This window comes from Dasypus novemcinctus, chromosome 3 (assembly GCF_030445035.2).
Source record: "Dasypus novemcinctus isolate mDasNov1 chromosome 3, mDasNov1.1.hap2, whole genome shotgun sequence".
NCBI lineage: Eukaryota > Metazoa > Chordata > Mammalia > Cingulata > Dasypodidae > Dasypus > Dasypus novemcinctus.
Genome location: NC_080675.1, coordinates 53,340,753 through 53,354,074, shown reverse-complemented (window position 1 = coordinate 53,354,074; position 13,322 = coordinate 53,340,753). Strand labels below are relative to the sequence as shown.

The window sequence follows — 13,322 nt, the reverse complement described above, 5'->3', positions numbered from 1 at the left end:
TCTACATAGCATTTTGGACTAGCTGTTGGCAATCCTTGGTCCTTGGCTTTCCCATCACATGGCAATGCACATGGCGGTGTCTTCTCCTTGCTCTTCTGGGTTCTGCTGACTTACAGTTTCTGGCACTTTCCTTGGCTCTCCTCTGTCTGACTTTCACCCTGCTTATACAGGACTCCACTATCTAGATCACATCCCAGCCTGATTCAGTTAGGCCACACCTTAACTGAAATAACATCTTCCAGTGATCTTATTTACAGTGGGTTCACACCAACCAGAATATGGACCAAGCCCAAGAATATGTCCAAACTGGAAGACACAATTCAATCCACATCAGGAGCTAAGAGTCTAATGGGGGAAGAAACACATTCAACAATCACGAAATTAATACAAATTGTAACTGCAGGAAAACTACAGGCTCCTATGAGATAAAAGAGATACAAAAATGGAAAAGCATGTGCCAGTATGGCCAAAGCATAATGAGGGAAAGGAAGAGCAGTGCCCACTGAAAAACTAGACTGCAAGGACCTTGTAGGCTGGGTCCAGGGTTTTATAATATCCCAAGAGCTACAGGAAGCCACTGAGGATTTCAGCCAGCAGAACATGGTTCAATTAATGCTTTTAAAAGATCACCATGGCTGTTACATGGACAATGGGCTGGAAGAAAGCAGGAATAGAAGTTCTAGCTTAGGTAGCCACAATTTTCTAAAGATTAAGAAAAAAATAAAAAGTTCTCAGTTTCTAAGTATATTTGTTCCAAAAAGTCTTCGGGGAATAATAATGCCATTTTAGATGTATATACTGCTTCTTTAGAACCTGCCACCATAACTCTAGCAGGGAATATGGTGTTCCAAAATGCTCCCAACCCACTTGATTTGGATTTTCCTTCTAGAATATGCTTAAACGTGGATATGAACAGAAAACAAGAAGGAGCAGATATGGCTCAAGCAGTTAGCACCTGCCTCCCACATGGGAGGTCCCAGTTTCAGTCTCCGGTACCTCCTGAAAAAAACAAAACCAAACAAAAAGTAGAACAAGCAAAAAAAAACAACTCAGGGAAGCTGATGTGGCTCAGAGGCTGAGCTTCAGCTTCCCACATACAAGGTCCCAGGTTCAATCCCCAGTACCTCGAAAAAGAAAAATAAATAAAAAGATAAGTAGTCTTGTAGCTTAGAGTTTAGTTGCATATCAGCAGCAAACCTCTGCAAGCTCTAACACCCTTAGGAATCTCAGCTTGTACAAGGTGTAAAGAATTCTTAGTAACATTTGGTTTTCAGGACCATAAAACTATTATTGACATCTCACTAGTGCCATCTTGGCATTAGCCCAGAAGAATATAACAAATCCCAAACTGTAGAATAGTGTAATTTTCAATCCCTGTTTAAAATATACAATGTTAGATGTCAACCTCAATTACTGTATATTGATTCTGAAGGAAATAGTCTGTTGCCTTATCTGACCTAGAAAAAGAAATATGTCTTCCAAAGTGCTAACCAGTGGCACTTCAATAAAGCTTAGTAAGTAGACTAAGATGCTGGTTGAATAGTCAAACAGAACTCACTTATACCCTAAACAGATATCTGGATTTTCTCAGTTTGTTGGAGAATATTTTAGTTATCTATAACATCACTAAATACTATATAGATCTCCTCTACATGTTATCAGAACCACAGGAAAGAACAGAAAGGAGCCTGTGATTTTATATGCAAAGTTTTTATGCACAGCTTTGTGAACCAAATAGCTATTAAGGTGACTGCCCAGTCAACAATCCTTTTCTCTGGAAACTACCTCTTATCCCTAGACAATAAGGTTACAGATGAGAGCCTCTAGCAGCTGTGATTGCATAACTTGATCCTGACCCAAACCAACAAAATTGATTGGATCAAAAGAGTGCATGTGACATAAATTGGACCAGAATCCCTTATCCCAGGAATCTGTATTTAGAAGTAAGAGATTCTTGCTCAATCTGTCTGCTCTCTTGAATAGAAGACATGGAAATAGTGGAACTGCTGGCAGTGGCTATTTTTGACGATTTGGACAAGAAAACAGAGAGAGCCAGACTGTAGAAAGAGAGAAGAATGGAGAACATGTGACAGAAAAAAGAGAAACAGAGAGAGAAAGAGATGGGAGAGAAAGAGGGCTTCCTGTTTTTCCCACATATCCTCATATTCCAGATCTATTCCTGCCCTTAAAATCTGTATGAACCTCCACTATCCTTTCAATAACTTCTATTTTTGCTTAAACCAGTTAAAGTAAATTCCTGTGACTAGAAACCAAATAAGACATCATTAATATTCCAGGTCCTCTCCATTTTACTTAGTCTCAAATGTCTAGGACCAGCTTGCCCAAATTCTTTAAGCCAAGATATCTGGAAGGAGAATCTAATTCCAGCCTACCAAAGCAGAAAAAATGCAACAAACTAAAAATGCTTATTATAAAATACTAATTGAAAAATAAAAAAGCCTGGCACAAAATTGAATGCATGGCAGAATTATGACTACATTATAGTCTACCTTTGTCAATAAATCCAGAAATGAAGTCCTATATGCATTATCAAGATTGGAAGCAAATTAGCCAAAATAACAGCAGTTGTGTGAGGGTGAGAAAACTATTTTCCTTTTTCTCTACATTCCTCTTGTCTGTAGCAGTTAAATACTTTATAATTTTTTTAAGACTGTAACTCTGAAGACTTGGTTGAAATAAGTAAATGTGTTTAGAACATAGCAATATATTTTTAAGTAGAACACAAAATAGCATGTCTATTATTTGGCTACTATATAAATAGCCAAAAAGGAACTGTCCCTTCAAGACTAACATATAAAAGGAATAATGCAACTTCCCCTAGGCTGGGCCCAAATTAACCCACAGCCTTCACTTTTTCTCTCCCTGTTTGTCCTCCCTACCCTAATTACATCTGCTTCCCACCCCATGCTACCCATCTTGAGCTGGGAGACCTTCTCCCCATCCCTTGACCCTCCCCACTTTGGTGTCTGGATACTTGCAACTCCAGACCCATCATGTCACCCGTTGGTCCTAAAGTCATAGATTTATCTCCTATCTTTTGGCTCAGCCTATCTGAAATAATCTCATCAAAAACGGCCTCCAGCCCATTTTAAAATAAACTCTCCCTGGTCCGCATCGTGGCGCACGCTCTCTCGCGTTCAGTCGGGTGGGCCATGGGAGGACATACGGTGTCCGGTGGCTGTCCCTGCGGCGTTGCCCGGGGCAGCTCCGGGCCCTGGGGATTCCTCCACGCCTCGTCTCTTCCTCCCGTTCCCCGCGCCCAGCGGCGACCGTGGCCGCTTTCTCCACGCCAGTGCCACATTTTCTTTGGATGAGAGTGGATTTACTGATATTCTATTCATGAACTATTGTGATTAGTGTAGTACTTTAAAGGGTGGGAGGCAGGGGCAATATGAAATTAATGCAAATTGAATAAAGGTTTTGGTTTGTAGTGCAGAGAAAAATAAAAAATAAAATAAAATAAATAAAATAAAATAAACTCTCCCTAGGGGTAATCCTGGCAGGACTGCCCCTTTCTGGAAAGTAACAGGCAAAAATAAAAATCATTGTGTACTTTTACGGTGGAATTAATAATTTCCTCTTTATAAATTTACCATTGCTATAATATAATTTTTAGTAGCAACAAATTTCAAAATATAACATGGGATATGAAGAAAAAATAAGTGAAAAATAATTTTCCTCCAATACAAGGAAAATGTGAGCAAAGTCTCTGAAATCATGAAACTGGTTTTAATCATTTCCTCCAAAATGATAACAGCTTTCATACATTGAATGTCTACTCTCTGCTGTGCATTGTGCCAGGCCCTCCGTTTACATGATCTTATATAATCTCCCTAATGACCTGAAAGGCAACTATTATCATTCCCATTTTACAGACGTGAAATTGTGGATCTGAGAAGTTAGGCTGCTTGTGCGAATTTAAAAGTAAGACAGCAGTAATATGGACCGAGATCTTCCGGTTCCCAAAGCTTGTGACCTTTGCATTAGACCCCCCAGCCTCAAACCAGGTCTCAGATAAGCTTTCCAAGGAAAGCATTCTGAAACTTAATGTTAAACTCACATGTTAGCAATTATAAGTAGTATTTTATACCATTTGTATGTAAACTTATATTTCAAATGCAAAACGTACATCAGGGTAGACACTGTCAAAGCTACCACATTATCCAGCATCAATAACATATGTAATGCTATTCAGGATCAATATAGCCTTTTTATGTTCTGGTTAAAAAAATGTTTACAAAAGGCTTCTCAATATTCTATATAGCTGATACTTACTTATAACAGTTTACCAAATTCTACCCATCATATACAAAGAAGCATCAAGCTTACTCTCAGGACACAAAGAGAATATGAGCTGAGAGGAATATTTATTGCATCCATTTCACTAATAAGAGACAACTGCATAACTTACTACAGTTAGAGTGCTTTAGAGTTATATTTATGCTGTGCTATTAAAGACCAATAGTAACCACCTCAAAAGAGAAGGGAAAGGGAGGAGTGGGTATAGCCCAGTGATATGAGCGCCTGCATCCCATGTACAACGTCTGGGTTCAATGCCCCAGTACTGCCTAAAAAGAGAGAGAGAGAGAGAGGAAAAAACACATGATTCCTCTAACTTTGTACTACTCTGTGGATAAAAAGAAAAGATTGCCTTTTCTCTATCATTGAAGCACAGACAACCAGAAGAAGGAAATAAGAAGATGCAAATGGAGACATTACGACCACACAGGTAAAAAGTGATCATAAAATACCACTTGGCATGTTCTCATTCTCTAAATAGTCACCTCTGTTCAATTCATTCACAGCTGATGGACTCTTTCTTCCCTTTCAAACACTACCATCATGTACTCTTTCTTTTTCTGTGTGAAAATAATTAACTTGCTTCAAAGAGAACTATAATCATTCATTAATTAGTACAATGAAATTTATTGAGCACCCAAAATGTACTAGCACTTTGCCGTAGATGCAAAAAAGAAATTTAAAAAAAAAAAGATAAGTACCGGCCATCCCCAAGCTCTGTGGGTGAAACAGTCTTGTGTAAAGCAAACAGCCCAAAATAGTGTGCTAAATGCTGGAGCAGAGGTGAGTACACAGCATTACAGGAGCACAGAGAGAGGATTAACCCAGCCTGGGGCACAGGGGAGGCTTTACAGAGGACAACGCATTTAAACTGAGCCTTTAAAAATAAACAGGAGCTTTCCAAAGAGAGATGAAGGAGACCCAGTAGGAGGGACGCATGCAAGCCAAAGGGTAAAAAGGCACTAAGGAGCAAAAAGCGTGGGGAAAATAACTCAAGTAAAACAATGAGCTGTTTTAACAACACTATGGCAGGGTATATGAACACAATGTGGGATATGAGATTAAAAAGAAAATTTGGACTAAAAATTCAACAACTACTGACTAGACTAAGTGCCACCATATACACATACATAAAAAATAAAGTTATTAAAAATATATAGACTTCAGTACAAAATAAAAAACCATTTATGTCTATGTATATAAAAAAGACTGAAAGGATATATATATATATCAAAATGTTAACGCTAATCACCTCTGGGTAGTGGAATTATGAGTAATTTTGTCTTAATCTCTCTTTACTTCTGTGCCTTCCAGATTTTCTGCATCAAGCATGCATTACTTTGGCAATTAGGGTGGAAATTGTGTGCTAAAATAGAACAATGTAAGCTCTGTTCAGATTGTGGCATGCTAAGGAGTTTGGGCTTTATTGCAGAGAAAATGAAAAAATTATCCCAGATATTTGATCAGGGATGTGAGAGGAACAGATTTGCATTGTAGGAAAGTAAATGTTGTCAAGGTGTATGCTGGATTGGAAGGAGGTGGTCTGGGCCAAAGATAGGATGGACAGAATTAAGGAAGCAACATCAGGGATGGAAAGTGTGTTATTTTGGGTAGAAGAGATAGGACTTGTTAGCTGAACATAGGGTAAGGAGAAAAGGCAGAGGTTGAAGATGACTTTAGGTTTCCGGCTTGAATACCTGGTTGGATACGGATATTGGAAGTTGAAAAAGATAATGCAGAAGGAAAAGCCATTTTTTAAGAAAAGGACAATGAATTTGGTTTTGCCTGTGACATGCCTGGAAAACAGCAGATAAGAATGCCAGTAGGAAGTATGAAATATGGGTCTGGATTCAGAAAAAGCAGACCTAGAAATACAGACACATAGAAGATGGTGAAACCATACGCTTGAATGAGCTTGCTCAGAGAAAGCAGAAAGTGAGCAAAGACAGTTGAGGCTGAAGCCTGGGAAATGTTAAATCACGGGAGCAAGTGGAGAAGCCAGAAGTTGACAGAATTCTTTTTGGAGAGGGGATGATCAGAGCTGGAGTCAGATCAAGAGGTGTGGACCACTGACCATGAGGTGTAGCAGTGCTCAGAGATGTATTCACCAAGTGCAATGAATATCTCATGATGATGGAGGGGATTGTTGTTATGGGGGGAGGAGTGGGGTGAGGGGGGTGGAGGGTATATGGGGACCTCATATTTTTTAAATGTAACATTAAAAAATAAATAAAGACAAAAAAAAATAGAGGAAGATGTTTTACTATAAATTTGTAGGCAACAATAGAACACCACCTCAGAATGTGGTCACTAATGTAGAGGGAAACAAAGGGTCGACAGGTGCAAATGGCATAGAACAAATATGCCAGGTCACTACCTGCAATCAAAGTGGGCCAGGGGAGGGGAAGCAAAGGAAACATAGGAACATTTACTGGGTGAGATCCTCCCAGGGAGGATAAGACATTGTTGAAATCTCTCTTAGTTTCCCAATTGCTACGACAAATACCACACAATGGATTGGATTAAACAGCAATTTATTGTCTCAGGGTTTTGGAGGCTGAAAGGCGTGCGAACACCATGGTCTGTAGGGTCCTGGTGGCCTGCTAAACCTTAGGGTTCCTTGCCTTTTCCGTCACATGGCAATGTCCTCTCCTTTTTCTTCTGGGTTCCCACTGATTTCTGGCTTCCAGCTCCCCCAACCCCACCCTAATGCCTTCTCCCACTCTGTCTGAATTTCTTCTGCTTATAAAGACTCCAGTGATTGGATGAAGACCCAACCTCATTCAGCTGGGTCACACTTTTACCTAAAATAACATCTTCAAGAGAGCCTATTCACACCCACAAGGATGGGATTAAGAATATATAACCATATACCATATAACCAAAGATGACCTATTGCATGACTGTTCTGAGACAGTGACTTCTACCTTCTCATTTTACAAAGAAGGAACCTTACATACACAGAGAAGGAACCCAGGTCACGAGCCAGATGCTTACATGTTTAAAACTAGAATCAATTTCCAAACAGCTTAATTCACTAACCATGAACACACTGTTTCCTTACAAACACAGAAAGAAGGCTTACCTCAAAAATCTGATAATGGAATACAGTGAAAGATAAATTTATGCTTCACTTATGGGAATGAATAACTTCTTGTAACATAAACCCTCCCTCTGACCACTACCTCCTATCTTTCTAGCTAAATTCCTCTAGTTTGATCACATTGGGACCTCCAATCCAGTGATTCTACCACCTTTTCATTGCCCCTAACCACCTTGATTTCCTTTTTTTCCCTACTTACCAGTTTTAAATTCCACAGTCAGTCATTTTAATACCTTCATGGTTTACAATCACAACTCCTTTGCCCCTTTTATGTTACTATATGCATTGTCTAATCTGAAACTCTGGTTAAATCCCTTTCTTCGCTTGTACTCCACTCCAACTGCATCAATGAACAAAACTGCCTGCTGTCTGAGCACATTTTAAATTCATCACCAGAGACTTCAAATGAGCCCTTAAGGCTGCCAGACAATCTTGGAGTCCTTTCTCTCCCACCCACCCACCCACTGTCCCTATTTGTAAATATACACACTTTCTCTCTCCCCTCCAGCCTCTACCCACCTCCAGCCTCTACCCACTTCTCTCCAATTCTCTCCGTTGATGACCTTGCTTCCTTGGAGAAAACTACAGCAGCCACAAGAGAACTGCAATAGACACCCCCCATCTCAGCTATCCACCTTCCAGAACCCGCACCCAAATACTCCACCCACATAAATGAACTATTCATGCTTCTATCTAAACCCTGTCCTTCTTGTGCACAAGGTATCATGCTCCATATCTAAAACTATTCAATTTTCTTTCTCTAATAAAACATTCTTATGTGCAAACATGCTGTTAGTTATTCCATCTTAAAAAAAAAATAAAATTCTTGACCCTACTTTCTCTGCTCCCCTTTGAATAAATATCCTTTAATAGCTGTCTAACTTGTTTCCAATTCCTCCCTTCAATTCTCTTATACACTCAAATCCACTTTATTTTACCTTAACTGCTCTTGTCAAGGTCAGCAATGATTTCAAATTGTCAAATTCAGTGGCCAGTTATCAGTCTTCAACTTACTCGATCTTTCATCAGCATTGAGCTAAAGTTATCCTTTCCCATCCTTGCAACTCCTCCTTCACTGTTTTCCAGCTCCTGTCTTTCCTCTACCTCCTGGGAGCTCTTTCTTGGTCTCCTTTCATGCTTTATTCTCTTCTCTCAACCTCTTATTGTCTGTTCCCAGGGTTCAGTCCATGTTTCCCTTCTCTACAGACATTCACTCCTTGGAGAACTTACCCAGTCTCAACACTCTAAATACCTTCAAAGTGCTGCCAAATCCTTAATTAATATATCCAATCAGATGTTGCCTCTGAACTTCAAACTTACATATTATTTCCATTTCCATTTAACAGTTCCAAAACTAAATTCCTCATCTCCTGATCCCTCAAAGCTTGTCAGTTGATGGCAACTCAAATTTGCTCAAAACAGAAAAGGCAGGTCATTTTTCACTCACTCTCTTTCTTGTACATTCTAGAGTCAATCCATGAGGAAATCATTTTTGCTCTCATTTCAGGTATATCCAGAATTCAACCACCTCTCATCACCTTTACCGCTACATCTTAATTCAGTTCATCATTGTCTGTCACCTAAATTATTTCAATAATATTCTAATTTCTCTGGTTCCACCTTTGCTCCAATAGAGAACTCAGATTGATCCTTTGAGTCCTTTGGCAAAATCATGTGAAGCTCCTTATTTCATTAAGAGTACGAGCCAATGGACTTTTAATGGCCTGTATATCCTTACTTGACCTAAGTCCCTGCATCCTCTCTCCCGATTGTCCACTCCATTTCAGGCATGCAGACCTCCTTGCTGTTTCCCTAGGGTGCCAAGTGCCTTCCACCTCAGAGCCTTTGCACTGGCTGTTTCGTCTGCCTGGAACATCTTCCTCTCAATGTTCCCATGGCTAATTTCCTCAACATCTTTTAAGTCTTTGCTCAGTTGTAACCTTCTCAATGAGGCCTCGCCTGACCACTCTATTTAAAATTGCCATAATACCTGTCCCCCAGAATTTTCAACCCTTTTTATCCTATTGTAATGTTTTAAAGCATCTATAACCTTGAAATATACTACATAATTATTTATTGGTTTGTTTTTTGTTTATTGACTGCTTCCTCACAAGAATTTAAGCTCTATAAAGGAAAATACTTTGGTCCGTTTTATTCACTATGTATTTTGGCACATAGAAGGTGCTCAATTAACATTTACATAATGAACGAATCTATTTCACCTACAAGGACATAAGTAACTGTAGGTGAGATGCTATGCATTAATCACCTTTGTGCTCTGCTTCCTGGTACATACTGGTGCTTAATTAATGTTCATTAAACAGGGTAAATAAAACAAATGGTTCAGTAGCCCATAATATTCCTTCATTTCTCTGAATCCTCTTACATTTCTTCTTCTCACTAGCCTGACTGGTAGAATTTCTTCTTTTGCACAAAAGGCTCATCTTCCTGACTCCTTGGCAAGCATGACTGCCATATGCATTAATTAGATGCTGATCATGGATCCATTTCTCAGAGTTGAGTCTCCCCCTACCTCTAAAAAGGTATATGGCATAGATATCAACAGACCATTCCATTCTTAAGTCCTCATACATGTCCAGCCAGAAAATGGGAATGTCACCTTGCTTTCACACATGATCTATTCCTCACTATAGCTCAACTTCAGTGCCTTTTCCTAAATATATTCCTCCAGACTTCCCCCTGCTGTTGCTCATTCCCCCTAGCAGCTACATCAATTGACCATATGTACTGGTGTGCTTCAATGTGTTTGTTTACTAGCTGAAGCCTGCATTAAGGGCAGTATTATTTCATGGTGCTCGGTTGCCTGGCTCTTTTCCAGCTCTCTTTTTCCAGTCTCTCACTGTGCAGAATTGGCAAAGTCTCTCTACCTTTGAAAACAATTCCTGAGAATTGTTGGACTATCACTTATTTCAACCCCTCCTTGCAGGATTCTCTGCCTTACTATTTGAACTCAGTGGCCTAAAGTTAGGTAATAACCTAATCACAAATAACCCTGCCAAATGCATCTTTATCCCTTTTTGCTTCCAGTTACTGTCTTGGCCAGTGTGCTTCCCTCTTTTTGTTTGGTTTTGTTGCAAACGAAACATATGCTATTTGAGCAAGTCCAAAATTATAATATGAACACGCCTTATCTAAAATGCCACTTTTGCAATATTTTTCAGTAAGTTCTTTATTAACCAAAGTTCCATTGTTATAAAAATTATAATAATAATCTATGGTGGGTCTTGAAATCTCCCAAACACCTCCTGTATTCTCTAAGCAACCAAAATCCCATGGTTCATAAATAAAATATTCAAAAGTGAAATTCATGTAATTTCCATAGGTATGCTAGTGCCTTCACTTAAGTGTATAGGGTTAAAAAAAAAAAAACCTTTGCCAATAAAGAAAAAGTTTTTTGAGTCTCTAGTACAAAGACTTTAAACAGCATTCCACAGCATGTTTTCTTTTTTCTTTCCAGAAAATTCTAACAATATACAATTACTTTTGTATGGAAAATGAATAACGTGACCTCTAATGCTAAAAGCAGCTAGACAGAAACTATCCAAATCTGATAGGCCTTTCCTGAAACCAAATAAAATATCAAACTAGAAAATATGTGTGTGAGAACTGCTGAAGGAACAAAGTTCTTAAATTTAACAGAGAGGCAACAGAGTGGGGGAGAAAGTTACATGGAAAAAAATTAAAAACGTGTTTTCTCATCTGTGTCACAGTTCGTGAGTCCCCCGCTTTCGAGAAACTGTGACGTGGACGGCACCCCAAAATTTGTCACAGAAAAATACCAATCGGAAATACATCTAGGAGCTTCCAAAGCTTCTGATTAAAAATAAAGCAAAACCATCAATTAAACTCCATTTATTGCCACAAAACGCACTGACACAGAAAACGAAGTCCCGCCTGCATGGAAATTAAGCCGCCGCGACTCCCCCATTTCAGAAAACAAGTTTCAATTGCGCGGTTGCCAAACTAATCCCAGCAAATACAGTCAGTGGGTTGGTGTGTTGGAGGGGAGGGCTGCCTGCAGAGCGCACCCCATCGCCATTCCCCTAAAACTGCTCCAGAAATGTGAAAGCATCCGCGCCACATGACCTCACTTAGGCGGAAGAAAGCAGATACCGGACAGCCCCCACCCACTCCGAGGTGGCCGCAACCTCGCGCAAGCAGCGGGGGCGGGTGGCACTGTCTAGCCCCGTGCCCCACCCCCACCCCGACGTTTCACTGGTCCCTGGCTGCAAGCTCTTGGACTGGGAGACCTGAGCAGGTTCTTTCTCTGCCCAGGATGGGGAACGCCTCGAAGACGTTCTGACAGGAGTGATTCCCGCGCTGGCCATGTCTCATCAGTTCCGACCGAACAAACCGACCCAACCCTGCTCGAAGCCCATCCAGCCGGCGCCGGACCCACGTCTGGGTCGGCCGCCCCCGCCAGCGCCACATCCCAGCCTCTCCCGCTTGCATCCCCAGCGCCCCGCCCGCAGCCTGGCACCCAGTAGGGACTTTCAGGGAGTGTAGCCCCCCAGGGCCGACTTTCCGCTAAGTGAACAGCCATGTTAGCCGCCTCCAGGCGTAAAGAAGCAAGGGGTGATTCGCCCGTCGGCCCCCCAGCAGCGCTCACCCGGTTCCCTCCGCGCCTCTGCCCCCGCAGCTGCGACTGTTTCCAAACTCCTTGGCGCAAACGGCCGGGGGCCCCCCTTTCTCACTCGGATCCACACCGAGGAAAGCGGACACACTTTTCGCCCCAGTGGATCCCACGACCCGGAGGTTGGCGTTGGGGGCGCAGGCGGGGTTGCAAGTGTCCGGGCGCCGCGCCCTCCGCATCCCTGCGACGCCCCTGCGCGCCCACCTCCCTCGGGCACCTCGCGCGGGGCAACCCCGCGGCGTCTTACTTTTCTGGCTGGAGTAACCCGGGTAATAGCCATAGTAGCCGGTGATCCGCAGGATCCGGTCCTCGATGGTGGCCACCCCGTTGGGGGCCGCCTTGACATCCATAGAGAGCGCGGGGCGGCGGCCCCGGGGGACGGCGGGGTGAAGAGCTCAGCGCAGGGCCGGGGAGCTGGTGCAGGTGCCGCCGCCGCCGCCGCCGCGGGTGCTGATGTTGCAGCTCGTGCTCCCGCGCCCGGGCACTGACTCCACCGCCCGGCGCAACACCGGCGCCGCATCACGGCGGCGGCGGAGCGGCCCCCACTCGGGCGGCCTCTCCGTCAGCCTGGCAGCTCTCCCGCCCGCCATCGGGCGCACTGCTGCCCGCACAGCGCCCCCTCACCTCCGATGCCCACCAAGGCCGGGGGCGGGTGTGGGCGCCCACCTGGCCGCCGACTCTCATGGTTAACCCTTGCGCGCCCCTTCGCTGAAAAGTAGACGCCCTCCGCCCCCACGCCTGCCAGGAAGGGATGCTTGATCAGGGGCGTGGGAAAAGAGAAGGTGAGGCGATGGCCAGGGACTTAGAGAGGAGGGGCAAGGGTGGGAGAAACCCAAGCGGAACTGAGGGCTGTTAATAGGAGAGGTGAACACTGTCGCTCGGGAAGATGACACCTCGGGGGCGCCTCGGAGCTTGGTCCACGCTTGGCATCTACACTGTCTTGGGTCTGCTGATCTGCACAGGCTTTAGCCGGTCCTCACAACTTGCCTAGACTACCGGCAGGTTTTTGTGCAAGAAATGAGAAGAAAACGAGGCCCCAGCAGGTGGTATGTGGACGGTTATCCAGGTTTTGTGGACACAAAGCTGGGAGTTCAAGCCCCCAAGTCTCACAGTCCGAACCATCCATCCTCCCAGAGAAAGCATCAAAAGGCTTGAGAGACGCAGCTGTGCACAGCACGTTTATTTTGCCAATTCCAAATGTCCTGAGGAGAAATGATTTTCTCCTTTATTGCCAAAGACATCAGG

General features: G+C 42.8%; 1 protein-coding gene and 1 pseudogene across 1 annotated transcript in view; both read right to left on the bottom strand.

Moving 5' to 3' along the window:
* Window positions 1-12,256, bottom strand: part of LOC139438138 (trafficking protein particle complex subunit 13-like) — a 66,813-nt pseudogene extending 54,557 nt beyond the window's left edge.
* SLC35F4 (solute carrier family 35 member F4) overlaps window positions 1-12,688 on the bottom strand; it is a 297,066-nt gene extending 284,378 nt beyond the window's left edge. Inside the window, exon 1 of the mRNA XM_058293369.1 lies at window positions 12,325-12,688. Coding sequence (XP_058149352.1) covers window positions 12,325-12,427 — 103 coding nt within the window. The 5' untranslated portion in view covers window positions 12,428-12,688. The remainder of the gene's footprint in view (window positions 1-12,324) is intronic.
* Window positions 12,689-13,322: the final 634 nt, after the last annotated feature.